General features: G+C 35.4%; 1 protein-coding gene across 4 annotated transcripts in view; it reads left to right on the top strand.

Moving 5' to 3' along the window:
- AP3B1 (adaptor related protein complex 3 subunit beta 1) overlaps nt 1-20,103 on the top strand; it is a 188,031-nt gene that overhangs the window by 51,046 nt on the left and 116,882 nt on the right. For all 4 annotated transcript variants that reach the window (XR_011471189.1, XM_070412228.1, XM_070412229.1 and 1 more), the window contains exons 8-13: nt 6,518-6,673; nt 11,571-11,668; nt 12,345-12,399; nt 12,488-12,559; nt 14,371-14,433; nt 16,138-16,270. Coding sequence is in view for 3 of the 4 variants with exons in the window: in XM_070412228.1 (XP_070268329.1) it covers nt 6,518-6,673; nt 11,571-11,668; nt 12,345-12,399; nt 12,488-12,559; nt 14,371-14,433; nt 16,138-16,270 (577 nt within the window). In the remaining variant the exon portion in view is untranslated. The remainder of the gene's footprint in view (nt 1-6,517; nt 6,674-11,570; nt 11,669-12,344; nt 12,400-12,487; nt 12,560-14,370; nt 14,434-16,137; nt 16,271-20,103) is intronic.

The raw sequence follows: 20,103 nt of genomic DNA, 5'->3' as shown, positions 1-20,103 counted from the left end.
TGATTAGCAGTTTTTTGAAAATACAAAGGCACTTTGGGAAAGAGTTCAAAACTTCACATTTAAGTCCGGTTTTAAAGGATCTAAGTGTTAGAGATGACTTTTTTTGTTGAATTTTATTTTATGGGTTAAATTTTTTTTTTTTTTTGTAAATTTTGCTTTGTTTCTTGCTAGTGGACTGTTTTTTAATCTTACTATTCTGTGGAACTTTTAAAAACCAAAATAGTGAAGAGTTGTGGTAGAATCATGTTTTACAATGTGAATAAAAAGTTTTTGAGCACTCTTTCAGGCAACTATTGATGAAGGGTTCAGTGTACAGTTTAATGTGAAACTATGGACCATGTGCTGATGATACTGAAATGAAGCCTCCATTAGTTATAAAGCATTCATTTTAAAGATTCCTTATTATTTATGTTCTTATTTTAAATAGTTACCTTTTTTATTCATATACTTTTTAATTTTATTTATTTATTTTTTCTGAGTATTTTTTTATTGCTTAAAATATTACAAAGAGTAGTACATTTGTCTCCTTTTTTTTCCCCCTTGGCCTTCTCCCAGCCTCCCCTACCCCCCAGTGTTTTGTGTCCATTGGTTATGCTTATATGCATGCATACAAGTCTTTGGTTGATACTTTTAATGAGACTATTGCCATTGTGTACATTTTTTTTAATTAAATTTTTGTTGTTGAAAGTATTATATGTCTCATTCCCCTCCACCCCCATTAACTGTGCCCCTTACTCCCCCTCGCCCCCAGGCCTTCAACCTATTGTCTGTGTCCATGGGTTATGCATATATGCATACAAGTCCTTTGGTTGATCTCTTCCCACCCACCCACCTCCACCTTCCCTCTGAGATTCCACAATCTGTTCCATGCTTCTATGCCTCAGGATCTATTTATTTTTGATTGGATTTTTTTTTAACTTATGTTGTTGGCTCCTAAAATCAGAGAATTAATACAATCAAGCTATTCCATTAGTGCGGGCTGAAACTGTAAGTTCATGAGGTATAACTCATAAAGTTAAAACTCTGATTGAATGAGAACCACTGTAAAATGCATTCTGCTTAACAAAAAGCAATTATTTTCCATCTTTAGATGGAGATTAGTTAGTTTTCATATAATTGGGACCCTTTTTTCTGATGCCTTGGAACCTTTAGGTCTAAATTCAACATGAGTATATTTTATTTCAGAGAAATTTGGAAAAATGCCTTTTGTAGATCATCTAGATTTCTCAGTTACAAAAATTTGAAAACTCCTGCATTCAGAAAACGTGTTTTTTTATATTCTGGAGCTGAACATATAGTTATAAGAAATGAGGAGTGTTGTGGGCAATTGAACACTGAATTTTCATAGTGGCTCAACACAAAGTTACTGGGCACAGGTGATTCTGTAATTGTGATGTATTGAGGGAGATTCAGTGTTCAATGGTCCTCAAACCCACACTTCTACCTGTGTGGTATAGTGGTCACTGGGCTATGGTATAAAACATGTAAAGTGAAGAGCATAGCAGTTACCTCACAGAAGGAAAAAGAGTCTCCAAGCCAGTATTCATATCCTTGGGTGGTTTTTTTTACGTAGACCAAATTTGGGGGGAAAGAGATTTTTCCTTTCATTTTTCTTTGCAAAAAATATTAAATTTAAATTTTTATTACATATGACATTTTTCTACTGAATGTATTTCTCTCATAAGGTATGCTATTCATATTGAATAACTATTTTAACTAAGTGATTGTGATCATGCTCATCACCTACCTACTGTGGTCTTGTCAGGGACATCTAACCCAGTGTCAGATGTTCTACCAATATATTGCTGTGGTATATATGAACTGAATGTTTGTGTCTCCTGAAACCTATTCATTGAAGCCCTAACCTACTGAATGGGAGAAGATATTTACAAATATACATGTGATAAAAGGGCTATCCAAAATATATAAAGAACTCATACAACGTAATATTAAAAAAACCAATAACCAACAACAAGCAAACTAAAGTATGACATTTTAGATAATTTCTTTTTTTTTTTAATCCTTATGCAAGGATATGTTTTCATTGATTTTTTTAAGAGTGAGGAAAGGAGAGAGAGAGAGAGAGAGAGAGAGAGAGAGAAAGAGAAAGAGAGAAACATCACTGTGAGAGAGAAACATCGATTGGTCGCCTCCGTAAGCACCCCAACCGGGGACTGAATCCACAACCTAGGTATGTGCCCTGACTGGGAATTTTGGTATACAGGACAATGCTCCAACCAACTGAGTCACCAGGCCAGGGCTTAGATAATTTCTTTTATTGTCATAATAATAAATATGTACAAATAGATTTTATGTGATTTACTAATTTTTCCCTTAGTTTTATTTATTAAAACTTTTTATTTAGATAACTGTAGATTTATATATAGTTATAAGAAACTAGAGGCCCGGTGTACAAATTCGTGCACCAGTGGGGTCTGCAGGATCTGGCCAAAACTGGCTCTCCGACATCCCCTGAGGGGTCCTGGATTGCGAGAGCACAGGCCAGGCTGAGGGACCCCACTGGTGCACAGGGCTGGGGAGGGACGCGGGAGGTTGGCCAGCCAGGGGAGGAGCTGCAGGAGGAATCCAGGGTGTGCTGGCCTGTCTCTCTCAGTCCTGATCAGCCGGACCTCTGCAGCAAGCTAACCTACCGGTCAGAGCGTCTGTCCCCTGGTGCTCAGTGCATGTCATAGCAACTTGTTGACTGTCCCCTAGTGGTCAGTGCACGTCATAGTGAGCGGTTGCGCGGCCTTAGCATATCATTAGCATATTACTCTTTGGTTGAACGGATGACTGGACTACCAGACACTTAGCATATTAGGCTTTTATTATATAGGATAATACAGAGATATCTGTATAACATTACTCATATTCCTCCAGTGGGAGCATCTTGGAAAACTATAATTACAACCAGAATATTGATACAGTCAAGATTCAGAACATTGCCATCACAAGAATTCTTTATGGTGCCGTTTTATAACTAAACCCACTTTCTTCCCTGTGCTTAACCCTGCAACCCTTAATCCCTAGCAACCACTAATTGTTTCTCAATCTCTATAATGTTGCCATTTCAGAAACATTATATCAATGGAATTATATGTAACCTTTTAGGATTAATTTTTTCCTTTCAGCATACTTCTCTGGAGGTTAATCAGAGTTGTGTGTATCAGTAATACGTTTTTTTATTTATGAGTGGTATTCCATGGCATAGATGTTTAACCAATTGTTTAACCATTCATCCATTGAAGGACATCTGGGTTGTTTCCATTTTGGCTAATAAGAATAAAGCTGCTATGAATATTTTGTGTGCAGGTTTTTGTATGAGAATAAATTTCCATTTCCAAGTGATAAATGCCCAAGAGTGCAATTACTGGGATATACAGTAATTATAGGTTTAGTTCTGTAAGAAATTGCCAACCTGCCAGAGTGACTGTAACCTTTTGCGTTCTTACCCACCATGTATGAGTGATCACTTTCTTCTACGTCCTCACCATCATTTGGTCTTGTTACTATTTTTAAAATTTAAATGGAGCCATTCTGATAGGTGTGTGGTGATATCTTGCTCTGGTTTTCATTTGCATTTCCCTAATAGCTAATGAAGTTGATTATTTTTTCATGTTTGCTGGTGGGATTTTTTTTTTTTTTTTGCCATTTGTATATCTCTTTGGTGAATAGTTTGTTGATATCTGTACGTATTCGTTTTCTAGAGCTGCCATAACAAAATACCACAGACTAGGTGGCTCAATCAACAGAAATCTATTTCTTATCATTTTAGAGGCTGGAAGTCCAGTATCAAGGTGTTTGTGGATTTGATTTCTCCTGAGGTCTCTCTCCTTGGCTTATAGATGCTTCTCTCTGTGTCCTCACACTGTCCTGTCCTGTGGAATCTCAGAAGTCTGACAGCCCTCCTTTATTTTGTCCTGTCTCTCCCCTTTAGTCCAATTGGCAGTGTCTCTGCAAGTAAAATTCCATCTCTATTAAACCCATGAGTCGTACCCATGATCTCTTTTATCAGATGATTTTCTAAACATACCCTTGGCATTCTTTTTTTTTTTTTTTTAATATATTTTATTGATTTTTCACAGAGAGGAAGGGAGAGAGATAGAGAGTTAGAAACATCGATGAGAGAGAAACATCGATCAGCTGCCTCCTGCACATCTCCTACTGGGGATATGCCTGCAACCAAGGTACATGCCCTTGACCGGAATCAAACCTGGGACCTTTCGGTCCGCAGGCCGATGCTCTATCCACTGAGCCAAACCGGTTTCGGCTGGCATTCTTTTCTGAAGACTTTTTCTTGACTTTTGCCAAAAAGATAGGCTGAGAAATTTCTAAATCTTCAAGTTCTGGCTAACTTTTGCTTAAATTTTCAATTTATCTTTCTCATTTTACAGTAAGTAACAAGGTGAAAGCAGGCTGACCCTTCAACCCTTTGCTTAGAAATCTCCTCAGCTAAATATTCAAATCCATCATGTTTAACTTAGACTTTTCACAAAACACTAGAACATAGTTCAGCCAAATTCTTTGCCACCTTATAACATGGATTGCCTTTCCTCCAGTTTCTAGTAATATTTTCCTCATTTCCATCTGAGACCTCATGCGAATCAACTTTAACATCCATATTCCTACCAACAGTCTCTTCAAGGCAATCTTGGTTTTTTTAAACATGCAAATCAAAATTGTTCTAGCTTCTACCCATTACCCAGTTTTAAAACCACTTCATCATTTTTAGGTATTTATTACAGCAGCACCCCACTTCTCAGATGTTGGGATTTATTGGTTATCATTTTTCATCCAGTTTTGAGATCCTCTGGGCTCTTGGAATGAAGAGCGATTTTTGATTGGACATGGAAATTGTGGGTATTATGAAATTCTTGATCTTATTCAAACTGAGGTAAATACCTTGTTATTATTGCCAGGTCATGGTAAAGTTTAGGTTCTCCTCTCAGCCTCCATTGTTTGTCGCAGAGGTTGTGGTTATTATTGTTACTGTGAGTGAATGTGTGATTTCTGGCTCCCCACTAATACTTCCCTGATAGCTCTTTTTCTGGGAGGAATAGAAATGCATCATTTCTGTATACATGTATCCTCCACTAACACCACAGAGTGGTGTGTCCTTGTTACTACTGGATGCTGCAGGTTCTGAGTGTCCAGTAAGCATCCCTTTTGCATTAGCTTTGTGAGGAGGGATAAGGTCACCTCCTTATTTATAGGTGAGCTTGAATGTCCAAGCTCCCCACTTGGTCTCCACTGAACCACTGGGCTGCCTCATTTAACACCTGGTGAGAATTAAAGTCTCAGTGCTGTCTTGTCCTTTTCTGATACCACCACAGTGGGATGATTGGGGTATCTCATTACAGTCTGGTGAGGGTAGAAGTCTACTCTCTCCCTTTCATCCTTCGTGGATGAGGATAGGTATGGGACCATGGTATTTTCTCTAGTGTTGGCTGCAATAGAGCAGTTATTTTATTAAAAAGTTGTTTTCTTGCTAGACCGTCCCTTTCTTGGTCCTTTGGCAACATAGGGCAGACTTTTGGAAGTGTTTTGTTTTATTTTGTTTTTTAAATCTGTGCTTATTGGTGTTTCTGGGTTACCTGCTTCTCTAGCACCCAGTCTTAAATATGAGATAAAAATGAAAGCCTAAGGAACTCCCTATAGTTATTCTTTGGGTCCTGATGTCTCTACTCACTCTTCTGCTCTCTGCCTTTCCTTTTTCTAATGCTTGTTTTATATATAATATCTTGGGTTTCTGGTTGTACTTTGTGAGAAAAATAGGGAACAGTATATCTACTTCATTCTCTCAGAAGTAGAAAGTACGTTTCAGAAACTTGATAACAGAAATTACCTCTAAATAGTAGTTGATCCAGGTAGATATTATTTTTGTGTTTTTTTGTTTATTTTTAAGACTAAATGCCTATAGACTGATTTTACTGTCTAAGATAATAAAGACTTCAAATAAAAAGGACAAAAACAGAATCAACTATTATGGATATACCTAAAGCTCAAACTGAGTCTTTCTTGACAACATAGGGACCTACTTAATCACTAGTTGTAAACCTGTCAAGCTTTATTATGATTTCCTTTATGTGTTGCAGTTCAAAAAATTATCCTCTTTTTTTTCTGACCCATTGATCAATTACAGAATGGCTGGTAATTTATAGAAACAGTTTTCAGGTTTTAGGTAGTCTCATATTATAGGCTTTGTTAGAATCTAATTGTCAGATTTTTCTCTTTGGGTAGCTATGGGTATTTATATGGGGATTTAATATTTTTAGAGTTTTCCTGTATAATATAAAAGAAGTATCATCAATAGCACTAAGGGACAGTTACTGTGTTATAAAATATGAGAAAAATCAAGACCTTTATATAAGTAGCAAGTATTTTGAAATCACCTCAACAGTTTTGTTGTACAGTAAAATATTATCATTATTGTATAAGTTTTAAAAATTTTTCTTTTTGCAATGTTTGGGCTGTTCAGAGTCTGAACTAAACATGGGATTGGATTTCTTTCCTGTAGGATGATGGTCTAGAGGACAACGAAAAGAATTTCTATGACTCTGATGAGGAACAGAAAGAAAAGGCTGACAAGAGAAAGAAGCCTTATACTATGGATCCAGACCATAGGCTTTTAATTCGGAATACAAAACCATTGCTTCAGAGCAGAAATGCAGCGGTATGTTAACATAATTTTAAGAAATAATTCTCACAGATTTCTTTTTATGGCTAAAAGTATGTAAGTTCAGTAAACAAGTCTTTATATTTGAGTGTGCTAATGGAGCATTTGCTTATTTCTTTATATAAAAAAAGTTTTGATGATATTACTTGGTTTGATAATTGTATGCCTATTGGACTTGATTTACTTTTTTGTGGTTTTGTTAATTGGTTTTTCCTAAGATATGAGCTCAAGATGTTTCTGAGCTGATTGGAAGACTATGTATGTTTCTCTATTGCTAGTTTGTAGTTGTGGGTACATAATGTGATATCAGTCTATTTTTGTATTTACTTGATAAAAGTACCTAACATAATGCCTTATACATAGTAAATTTTAACTGATAGAAATAACTATTAAAAATAATCTGTATCTATATCCTAATTTTTTATTTATTTTAACCTTTTTATTTTAAATAATTCTTTATTTTTAGAATATACATGCACAATAGAAAATTAGAAAATGCAGACTAGCAGAACTAAAAACAAAGAAACATCACATTCCCATCACTAAGAACTCACTATCACAATATCTTAATGTATTTTCTTCCAGATCTTTTTTCTGCATAAATATACATATATTATCATATATGTATGTCTATACATATATATATTTTAAATCAAGATAGAAATCATACTGTATGTAGTATTTTTAACCTGTTTATTTCCTAGTCCTCTCCACCTTTCTATTTCAATAAAGTTCCATCTCATTTAATACCAACTGATCTGAAATTATCTTTTATAAGTGATTCATCTAAATCAGTATCTGCTACATTTCACTTGCTTGTTATCCCTTTTAAACCTCTCAATTCTTGCAGAATGTTCTTCTGTGTTTATTTGATTGATTCCTATATAGAGTGCTATTTAATTTTTTCTTCCATAACCTGCATTTCCTATTAACTGGAAGTTATAGTTAAAGGCTTGATGGTTTCAAGTTAAACATTTTATTAAAATTTTTCAATTAAAATATTCTTATGAATTAGCAAAAACTTTGAAAATGAGGAATTTCATGTGAATTACTTTTGTTTTTTGATGCTTGAGAATTTAGAATATGAGCTTTGTATATATGTGCTAGTAATTAGCAGACATTTTTACCTTATACTTAGTAATTTAGTTTCTGAATCATTATTAAATAACCATGCAAAGTAATAAAAAATTATTCTTTTACTAATGTTGTAAATATGCTTGGCCAGATGGTTGTGAAGTAGCTGTTACTTGTCACCTAAAACTCTACTTTATAATTGACGTATTAATTTAACTTTGTCTTAGAAGTTGATTTTGTAGTACAAATACTGATCAAAAATGTTCTTGAAGGGTGAAACATATAGAGGTAGATTGTACTTTTTGTCCCAATATGTTCTGGTTCCCTGCTTATTTGGTTGTGTACCAAGTAGAGGTGGCTAACTTTTTGTTCCAATATGTTTTGTTATTTGTTATCCTGCTTATTTGAATATATGTAAGTACACACACACACACACACATACTGACTTCTGAAGGGTTATGAATAGATAGTTTTTGTTTTAGCCTTATTCGCAACTTTTACAAGAGACTTTAAGAATTTGTTTCAGTTTGTTTATGCATATGTATATGTGTGTTTGTGCTCATATGAATATATGTAAATAGTTTTACATAAAATTTACACTTTTCTTTTTTATGGGCAAGGGCCTTGTCAGTATTTGGTTCATTGGCTAAAGCAGGTGTTCAGTAAATATTTGTTGCATGAACGAATGTTCTACAACTTGCTCTGTGTTAATAAAGATATGTCTAATTAAAAAAAAAGAATTTGTTTCAGGAAACCTAGAGCTTTATGCTGTAATATTTTTAAAAATCACCATCAGTGATTTGTAAATTATGTCAGTCATTAATTGAGATTTTGTTTTGTAAGATTTTAAATTCAGAAGAGTTTGTTCTATAATTAAGTGTATTTGTGGGTCACAAATGAAGACATATCCTCAAATTCCCAAGTAACATCTGAAAGCTATATTACAACAAAAATGCCAAGCAACAGTAATTGTAGGACCTTATAAACTTGTATTTAAAAAGAAATATTTATTAGTTTTAAAAGAAACTTTTTACTTCAAGCCTCCTCAGGTGCTGTGTGTGTGTGTGTGTGTGTGTGTATACACACACACACACACACACACACACTCTTTAGGCTTATGTAAAACTCCTGTCATACATTTGTTACAACTTTATAGGCCAATCAGAAATAAAGTAGTATTAATATATCTTCTGAGCTAAAGACAAGGTGATGTAACTTCGATAGCTCTGTTTCTGCAGTTGTCACATGTTAAAGTGATGCTTTCAGTAACTGGGAAGTCTAGACTTCTGATCTCTGGATCTAAGTATACAGGCATGTAGGGAAAACAGAGTACTCATATTTTACGACAGAGAAATTCTGATCATTCTTATAATGGCTTTGAACCAAAGACTATTTTTAAGGTTCTGCATTTTGAAAACCACTGAAATAAGTCATTCAGAGAAAGATAAGTATCACATGATCTGACTCATATGTGGAATCTAATGAATAAAATAAACTGATTAACAAAATAGATCCAGAGACATAGAAGCATGGAATAGACTGACGAATTTCAGAAGGAAGGCACAGGTGGGTGGGGAGTGATTAACCAGGAAACTTATATGCATACTAGAGGCCCGGTGCACAGATTCGTGGGGTCCCTTGGCCTGGCCTGTGGGGGATCAGTGGACCTCCGTGCTGCCGCAGGCAGGCCTTACTTGCCAGCTTGTCGGGCTCCAGCCCACTGTCCACATCAATCCTGCACAGCACGAAGTAGTGCATGAAGCAGCAGGCAGCCGGGGAGGAGCCCAAACCCAGGCTAGGTGCTGTGCCTCTCCCGCTCATCCCGGCCCCCGTTGAGCCTGCAGCCACTGCCACTGAGGTGTGCATGGGGAGTGTCTGTGGGAGAGGCTCGTGCTGCCACAGCTGCGCTCACCAGTGTGAGCCTGGTGTCTGGCACCCTGACTGTCAGTTGAGCAGCACTCCCACTGTGGGAGCACACTGACCACCAGGGGACAGCTCCTGCGTTGAGTGTCTGCCGCCTGGTGTTAGTGCGTGTCACAGTGACCAGCCGGTTGTCTGGTCATCCAATCACTTAGGCTTTTATATATATAGACTAGAGGCCCGGTGCACAAAAATTTATGCACTCGGGAGTGGGTCCCTCAGCCCGGCCTGTGCCCTCTCACATTCTGGGACCCCTTGGGGGATGACCACCTGCTGGCTTAGGCCCGCTCCCCGGGAGATTGGGCCTACGCTGGCAATCAGACATCCCTCTGGCAGCCCGGGAGCCCTCAGGGGATGTCCACTTGCCAGCGGGGAGCAGGCCTAAGGTGTAGTCAGACATCCTTATCGCTGCTAAGGAGGCGGGAGAGGCTCCCACCACCACCGCTGTACTGGCAGCCGACAGCCTGGCTTGTGGCTGAGCAGAGCTCCCCCTGTGGGAGCGCACTGACCACCAGGGGGCAGCTCCTGCATTGAGCATCTGCCCCCTGGTGGTCAGTGTGTGTCATAGTGACCAGTCATTCCCAGTTGTTCTGCTGTTAGGGTCAGATTGCATATTACCCTTTTATTATATTGGATAAAGGCCTGGTGCACGGGTGGGGGCCGGCTAGTTTGCCGTGAAGGGTGTCCCGGATCAGGGTGGGGGTCCCTCTGGGGTGCCTGGTCAGCCTGGGTGAGGGGCTGATGGCTGTTTGCAGGCTGGCCACACCCCCTTTAGGATGGGGGGTCCCCACTGGGTTGCCTGGCCAGTCTGGGTGAGTGGCTGAGGGCCGTTTTCAGGCTGGCCAAGCACCCCGGCAATGGAAGCTCCCAGCCTCTCCTTTTTTTTTCCCCTGGGATTTATTTACCTTCTATAATTGAAACTTTGTAGCCTTGAGTGGAGCTCAGAGCCGGCCAGGGTGGGCAGGAGGGAAGCTTGGCTTCCTCCATCGCTAGGGGCAACCCAGCCTCCTGCTCGCTCCAGCTCCGTGGCCACGGCCGGCTGAAAGCAGGTATCTGGGGTTTATTTATCTTCTATAATTGAAACTTTGTTGCTTTGAGGGGAGCTCAGAGCCGGCCGCGGCAGCTTGGCTTCCTCCATCATTGGGGCAACCAAGCTTCCTGCTTGCTCCAGCTCCGTGGCTTCCGGCCGCCATCTTGGTTGGGTTGATTTGCATATAGTTGCTCTGATTGGCTAGTGGACGTGGCTTAAGGCGTAGTGAAGGTATGGTCAATTTGCATGTTTGTCTTTTATTAGTGTAGATATGCATAACCCATGGACACAGACAGTAGTTTGGTGAAGGCTAGGAGGGGCAGGTGCAGGGTGGAGGAGGTCAATGGAAAAAAAAAGGGACATCTGTAATACTTTCAACAATAAAGATAAATTTAAAAAAAATTAAAAATGCTGTTAATTTAGAGGCTCTGAGGGAAAAACTGCCTTTTGCTAGCTTCTGGTGGTTACCAACAATTCTTGGCATTCCTTGAATGGCTTATCACTTTACCATTTATATCTGCCTCCGTCGTCAATTTGCTTTCTTTTCTGTGTCTCTGTGTGTCCTTTTCTGTCTCTTATAAGGACACTTTCATTGGATTTAGGGCCTAACCTAATTCAGTATGATCTCATCCTGATCATTACATTAATAACATCTGCAAAGACCTTATTTCCAGGTAAGGTAACGTTTGAGGGTAGACATGAATTTTCGGGGCAAGGACACTAATTACCTGCTACAAAAGGTAACATATTCATTATATTTCATAGGAATTTTGTAGGAGTTAAAGGAAATAATATGTAAGAATGTTATTTGAAACTGTAGTGTGCTCCAGTGTTCATAGTTCTGATTGTTTTCATGTTTTTATTTTTTAGGTGGTTATGGCAGTTGCTCAGCTGTATTGGCACATATCACCAAAATCTGAAGCTGGCATTATTTCTAAATCACTAGTGCGTTTACTTCGTAGCAGTAGGTAGGACATGGTTTTATGTACGTTTTCTTTTGTATTCCTTCAAAGGAAATATTTGAACAAATAAAATGTATCTTTCATTTATCTCAGAGTTTATGATATATATTGAATTTTTGAAACCTCAAGCCCAAGTAGCCCAAAGGAATTAAAAATATCTTTTGACCCGGCTGGTGTGGCTAGGTGGTTGAGTGTGGACCTATGAACCAGGAGGTCACAATTCAATTCCTGGTAAGGGCGCATGCCCAGGATGCGGACTCGATCCCAAGTAGGGGACATGCAGGAGGCAGCCGATCAATGATTCTCTCATCATGATGTTTCTCTGGGCAGAATTGACACAATCAGTTTATATGAGCCCCGCGGTCATGTTTGTTTCATCAGGCCTAAGAATACCTTCCTTGCATGTGTTCAGAGCAGCTACAATATTGGCTTTACATCTTAGGAATACAGTATTATAAAATTGGTTTTAACTCTTACTCATCATGAATCAAATCTAACTTATTGTTTGTAGGGAAATGTACTTTAAAATAAGGCATAAATATCTAAAATTTACTGAAAACTTTTCAATATTATATTTGAGTTCCATTTAATATGAAACTTATCACTAATTCCTTTTCTTTAATGTACTTAAAGCTATTTCATTGGAAAATATACCCAGTGAAAATTCTTGTTTAATTTCTAGGGAGGTGCAGTATATTGTCCTACAGAATATAGCAACTATGTCAATTCAAAGAAAGGTATGTACATTGTGAGTACATAATTTAAGAGAGAAATGAATGCATTAGTAACATTAAATGTATTCGTATATTTATTTTTGTCATTTAGGGTATGTTTGAACCTTACCTGAAGAGTTTCTATGTTAGGTCAACTGATCCAACTATGATCAAGACACTTAAGGTAGGCATGCTCTTATTTTTCAGATATTCTAATATGTGTTTTCTTTGAAGATACTGCTATAGCTTCTAGCATCTGTAGAATGGAAATCTGTTTTTTTTTTAAAAACAGATCATTTAGGGATTTTCTTTAAACTTTTTAAACTACATTATTATATACTAGTTACTGTGCTACGTCTTAATAATACAAAGTGAAAACATGCTGCCCACACCCTGAATAACTCACAGTATACTGAATGAAACAGATGTGTAAATAGACAATTTTAACAGTATGTGATATTATGGAGATTTTAATTGAGTGCTGTGAAAAACACAGTCTTCTTCTCTGAAAGATTTAGAAAAGACTTGTGAAAAAGATGATGTTTGAGTGGATTTTAAAATAATAACATTTTGGGGAATTTTGTTGTTGGTTAGTAGGTTGATTGGGAGGTTGTAGAGTTGCAAGTAGGAGATAGGCACAGTTTATGCTAACACAAGGGATTATAAGAGTTGTTTTGAGGGAATGATAACTACAGTATAGAGTGTAGTTTGGATATAGCACTATATGGATTAAAACAATGTGATATTAAAACAGAAAAAGAAGTGGAATAGAATTAAAACCTGGAAATAGATCAGTGTATATGAAAGTGTACTGTGTAATAGAGGAGACATTACAAACCAATGTGGAAAGGGTGGACTATAAATATTAGAATTATTGGTTATTTACATGGAAACTGAGTTTAATCATAAAAAAATTTAAGACACATCCAAATGCAATGTGTGATATTGAACTGGATATTTCTATTATGCATTATTGAGATAATTGGTGAAACTTAGAGAGTGACAATTGCATTGATGTGATGTATCAGTGTGAATGTCTTGATTTTCTTGGTTGTATTGTGGACTATAAGACATGTTCTTGTTTGTAGGAAATATACATAGTATTTGGGGACAATGCAATATCAAATTGGCAACTATGGTCTCAAATGTTTCAGATCAAAAATAGTTATTTTTACCTTTTTTATATGTTGAGATTGTTTTTTAAATTGTACAGAAAAATTAAATGTCCTCATCAAAATAAAATGAAAAGTCTAGCCATAATCTGGGAGAAAATATACCCATACATATATCTGAAAAATGACTGGTACTTAGAAAATATAAAGAACTTCTACAATTTGTGCCTTTTAATTGTAATGTTTGGACCATTTACTTTTAATGTTATTATTGATATGAATGTGTTTATGTCTGTATCTTGTGTGTTTTCTCTTTGTCCTATTTGTTCTCTGTTGCTTTTTTCCTTTTTCACGCTTTCCTTCAGATTAATTGGATACTTTTTATGAGTAAAAACATCTTTTTAGTGAGCTTATTGGAAATGGGCTTTTAATTGCATATTTCTTGTAACTCTAAATCCAGAATAATTAAAATGTCTAAGAATTTGGGATGGTAGGATGAAGGAAACACAGTAAGACAATTAATCTGGAACACAGAGGTATTACATGGAGGGCAATAGTTTTCTAATTTTCTTAATAAAAGAAGTCAAACTACCTTAAATTGTTTAGGTTAATTGGATATAAATTGTAAAGTTGGGACAAACAATTAGGGAAAATGTTGGATTCTCTTTTTTGTAATTACTTTTTAAGCACTCTGTAAATATCTATTCTGTATATGTAGATGTAGGGAGACAAAATTTACTTGAAAGGTGTAATGCTTCACAACATTTGTAACTGTGACTTCTTTTAAAAACACAAATTACCTTTCTATTAAATGCCTAGCCTCTGTTAAATTCATCTTTTCAGTTTGTTTCAAAATGTTTACTTCTTCTTTTTTCTACTATAGCTTGAAATTTTGACAAACTTGGCAAATGAAGCCAACATATCAACTCTTCTTCGAGAATTTCAGGTTTGTATACAGTGCTAATTCTTAACATTTGTTCAGTTTAAAGTTAAATATAAATATACATCTTTCTGAACTTTGAAATATATAATTGTTTAAATAAAACAGTCATTTGGGATGGGGTAATTTTATGCTGTTAGTTGTATAGAGGTGACACATTGGACCTGTTTCAGAATATTGTGATATAATACCAGATGTTTAAGAAGGTCCATTGTTTAATATATTATTACTTCAGTATCCATTTTATCATTTTTTTATCTTTGTACCTTATTTTTGTGTTTGCTATGTTCATAGGTATGTTTACTTATAATTTTTTTGAGTAAAATAGTGAATTTTTCCAAAGACTCTTATTTTTAGTTGAGGAAATTAGATAACCAACTGGGTAACAGTTTTTTTAAATATAATTGATCTTTCCTAAGTGGAACTAAGAGACTTTTATTTGTTTAATCTATTTCTTCAACAATTAATCATGTTCTTGCTACCATTTTTACTAAGTTTGTAAGTTTTTAGATATACTTAGATTTTTCTCCTCCATTTGTCATGTAGGCACCATTTAAATGTATTATTCTATTTTGCATGTTAGATAACCATAGGGTTAAATCTACAGCATGAACTCATTTGAGCTTGGGATTTCAGTTGAATATTGGATTTTAAAATTTATTATATATATATATTATATATAAATGTGCATGTTAAAAGTGCTTTCATTTCTGTAAAGAATAAAAGCTGAGTTTTTAAATTAGAAAAGTTTAACCAAGTGAAATTCTTTAGGGCTATCATAAATTTTGTAAAAATCTTTTAACTTCCTGTTGTTAAATAATTGAATTATTTATTTTCAAATTTGTATAAATATTTAGTTTACAATGTATCTTTAAAAATTATTTTAGCCCTTACCGGTTTGGCTCAGTGGTTAGAGCATCGGCCTGTGGACTTAAGGGTCCCAGGTTCGATTCCAGTCAAGGGCATGTACCTTGGTTGCGGGCACATCCCCAGTGGGGAGTGTGCAGGAGGCAGCTGATTGATGTTTCTCTCTCATCGATGTTTCTAACTCTCTATCCCTCTCCCTTCCTCTCTGTAAAAAATAAATAAAATATATTTAAAAAAATTATTTTAAAGAAAATCTATTTATTAAAAGTGTGGTATTTTGTTTTATTGTAAACTGAGTATTTATAAAGTCTTTATTGAAATGTTGTTCACTGTAACTATTTTGGTGTTATTGCTATTCAGAAACTATTTTAAAAGTAAAATATTTCTGGAGCATATTGGTTTTTTTCTTCCCCTTCTCCCAATTTTTAGATTTAGTGTCTCTGAAAAATCAACCCCTTTTTTCATAGATTCACAGATGCTACTGGTTAAATGAACTGAAACCTCCAAAGAGAGAGTTCTCATCCTATCTTTCAGTCTTGCACTTACACTAATTGCTATCTTTGGGTTATTGCTATCTCTGCTCCCCACTGTCTGTTTTGGAGTCATAAGCCACTGTAGCCACAGGTGAATGAATCTGGCTTGAAAATGTACCTCTTTTATAGGCACATTCTTTAAGTAAAAAGGAAATTAAATTTAGCTAAGTCATCAGTTAGTTCTCCCATTGTACTTATAGATGAGATTATGTATGCTGCAATTTTTGTATTGACAAAACAATATGAAAGGCATTGTTTTGTTCACTTGATATAGTACCAGTGTATAAACTAATTGAAATAATATTTTTAGACTTACGTGAAAAGCCAGGATAAGCAATTTGCAGCAGCCACTATTCAAACTATAGGCAGATGTGCAACAAACATCTTAGAAGTCACTGACACATGTCTCAATGGCCTGGTGTGTCTGCTGTCCAACAAAGATGGTAAGTTGACAGTTTCATTTTGTTTTTCAAGTAATTAATCATTTGAATATTCTTGCATTTTATTTTTTCCTATATGTCAGTAGCATGGTCATGATGAGTAGCATTTTATCTTTGAAACACACACACACGGTTGTTTTTGTTGTTGTTTGTTTTTAGTAAATTGGGTAATTAACTTATAAATAATATCTGTCTTCCCTGAACAGAACTAAGAAAGTATAATTTTTTTTTATTTCTTCACAATTTAATCACCTTTATTGTACCCTGGCTCTATTTTGCTTTTCAGTGGCATTTAAGCCATGTATAATATTGGTTCACCTGCAGAGGGTGCTAAAAGCAGGCAAATGACTCTATGCCATGGAGAAGTTACTAGATCAAAAAGTATGTTGAATGTGTTACCATCAAAGTTTTTTCTCAGAAATCCAAGATTAATCCTAGATTTAGAACTCATCAGTTTGGAACAGTTTCATGTTTTTAAGCCCTACAATATCTAAACATTTTGTAAAACTAGATAGGTAAAATAATATAATCTAGATACTGTTCTGTGGTGAAATGTCAGTTATTTCTATGGTATGGCTTTAGATTAAATGAGGCCGTGTGGAGAGAGAGAAAAATGAGTCAACTGTCACCTTTAAAATAGTTTATGTAGAGGACATTTATTATAATTATGTATTTGATTAAAATGAGATTCTTTTTAAGAAAAGCATAATTTTTAATGTAAAATCATTGAAATTATTTGTGGGATTCTAAATTATGTCATATCTAGACACAGGCATATATGACATAGCAACCATAGTTTAAACATAACAAATTGATTATTTTATTTGAAAAATCACTTTTCACTACAATAACTCTTTTATTCCTAATTATCTTTTTTCTCACATGTAGATCTCTTTTGAAACAAAATTCATCCCCAAATAAGAGTGTTTTTTATTGTGAACATAAAATTATAATCTTTTACCTATAAACTCAAGATGTTATTATTGATAGGCTACTTTTCTACATATAGTAGTAAAACTCTAAATAACTGTGGCAACATAAATTATCAGGTATATAGATTCTTTAAACAAATTGACTATAGGAGGTAACTAGAGGAAATAGGATGCTAACTATACATTTTATCTATTTTCTACTTTTAATAACTTCCTTTTTATCTATTCCTATATCACTCTTTAAAATATGAGTTCAAAAACATGTTTTTATTTTCTTACATGTTTAATAATGACTTTCTATTTGATCAAATAAGACACATTCCTTGGGTTAAATTTAAAATTACAGTTTTTAAACCATGGTTTACCATGGTAGTTGTTATTTTAAAATTTCATTGCATACAATAAAGCACCACAAATTAATTAGAACACAAATTTGTTCTTTTAAGTATAAAATATATTCAAGATTTTTCAATTTTATATTTTGACCTTTTTTTCTCTTGTGAAATTTTCAAGCTGTGAAAAAACATATTTTTCTACTTCAGCTTATAGCACATTAATTTCTCAAAAAATGTTTTTATTGCCCTAACCAGTTTGGCTCAGTGGATAGAGCATCAGCTTGCGGATTCAAGGGTCCCAGGTTCGATTCCAGTCAAGGGCATGTACCTTGGTTGCGGGCACATCCCCAGTAGGGAGCGTGCAGGAGGCAGCTGGTCGATGTTTCTCTCTCATCGATGTTTTTAACTCTCTATCTCTCTCCCTTCCTCTCTGTAAAAAATCAATAAAATATATTTTAAAAAATATTTTTATTGACTTTGATTTAAAAGATGAATATTCTACCCTGTAGCACTTTTAAAGGAGAAATAGATTATTTTATAAATAGGTAATGGGAGACTAATATAATTTATAATCACTCTTAAAAGTAGGAGGATTTAATCATGAAAGCATTGATATTTTAATGTTTTTAGGCTTTTGGTAAACCAAAACTCTCTTTAGAACCATGATTTTTTTCTATAGTTTTTATATTAAGAAACTTAAATACTGTCTAGTTATGTTTGCATAATCATTATTAACCCGTAATACTTGATTCTTTAACTCTTTATCATATGTGCTACACTTTTGTAGTTTGGAGATCTGACTCAATATAAGTGAGCAGTAAAACAAATGAAAATATTTATATTAAATAATTAAAGAAATTAGTAATATTTTAAACTTTAAAATGGCCAATGTTGACAACAGAGCCCCTTTCGATTCCTATTAAAACATCTTCTTTTGGAAATAAATGCTATGAAGGAGGCTTTAATTTCTTTAAAATCTATAAGATCTTTTGACACTCTAAGGATTTGTGATTCTTTGGTTTTATGTTAGTATGAATATGAATACCTTGTCATCTCTTTGGATTTTATATCTTAAAACCTCAGGGATAGCATTTAGACTTCACTGTTTTTACATGTATTTAATATATTCTTATTAGACCTGTAGTCTTTTGGTTTTTCTTTTTTTAAAGTTAATTTATCCCTTCTTGGCATATATAATGTTAATTTATCCCTTCCAGGCAGACATGAAACTAGCCCTAAAATAGTCCAATATCACGAAGATTAATTTGACAAAATTTAAAAATATCTATAGAAGAAATCTGCATTTCAGTTGGCTTAAGATAATTTAATTCCTTATGGTAATTTAAGTAACATATCAGCAAAATTCGCTCTCTGAATAATGTTTCCTCCATGTACTGTAAAAAGATTATTTTTGTTTGTTTAAATTTTATATAATTCAGTGAGCATTAATTGAGGACTTAAATCAGTTGAAGTATTTAGTAAATGTTTAATAGATGAATAAGATACTTACTCAGCCTATAAAATGTTCCTGCCATTATGGAGCTCACAATCTAATGGAGGGAGGCAGTAATATAAAACAAGTACCTGGTATGTTATTATCTCCATATATTGACCACTTGCTTAGTTGCCAACCATCTCCTTACATTAAGAACTAGACTTCCTATGTTTGATTGGTAATGTTACTTGAATAAATTACCCAATCTCTCTGTGCTTCAGATTCCTCATTTGTAAAATGAGGATAATAGATGACTGTACTAATCCTGAGGACATTATACTGAGTGAAATAAGCCAGTCACAGAAACACAAAACCAAATGGTTTCACTTGTATGGAGTATTAAAATAGTCAAATTCATAAAATCAAAGAGTGCAAAAGTTAGTTGCCAGCAGCTGGGGAAAAAGGAAATGGGGAGTTACTGTTCAGTCAGCATAAAGTTTCAGTTAAACTAGATGAATAAACTTTGGAGATCTCCTGTACAACATTGTATCTCTAGTCAACATTGATGTATTGTATACTTAAAATTTTGCTAAAAGGGTAGATCTCATGTTAAGTGTTATCCCATATAATAAAAGCCCAGTGACCAAAACAGTGGAACGACCAGAACAACTAGAGACCAGAACACCACAGCCCCTTGTCCTGGCTGGCCCCGCCCCCCAGGGAGTGGTTAGGGGTGATCAGGCAGGCAGGCAGAGTTGGTTAGGGGCAATCAGGCAGGCAGGCGAGTGGTTAGGGGTGAACAGGCAGGCAGGCAAGTGGTTAGGGGCGATCAGGCAGGCAGGTGAGTAGTTATGAGTCAGTGGTCCTGGATTGCGAGAGGGAGGTCCGACTGCTGGTTTAGGCCTGATCTGGGCTTCCTGTGGGATCAGGCCTAAACCAGCAGTCGGATATCCCTCAAAAGGTCTCAGATTGCAAGAGGGTGCAGGCCGGGCTGAGGGACTCCCCCGTTTACGAATTTTGTGCACCGGGCCTTTAGTTACTATAATAATATGAAAAAATTTTGAAACAGTAGGCTGTACTTCTTAGAATGAGGACCATTAAGTTCTGTAGAGGACAAGAGGGAAGCTAAGAAAG

Source organism: Myotis yumanensis, unplaced genomic scaffold (genome assembly GCF_028538775.1).
Source record: "Myotis yumanensis isolate MYYU_CA2020_CCGP unplaced genomic scaffold, mMyoYum1.0.hap1 SCAF_4, whole genome shotgun sequence".
NCBI classification, from domain to species: domain Eukaryota; kingdom Metazoa; phylum Chordata; class Mammalia; order Chiroptera; family Vespertilionidae; genus Myotis; species Myotis yumanensis.
Note: the sequence above shows the minus strand (reverse complement) of the source record. Positions and strands in the feature narration are given on the sequence as shown.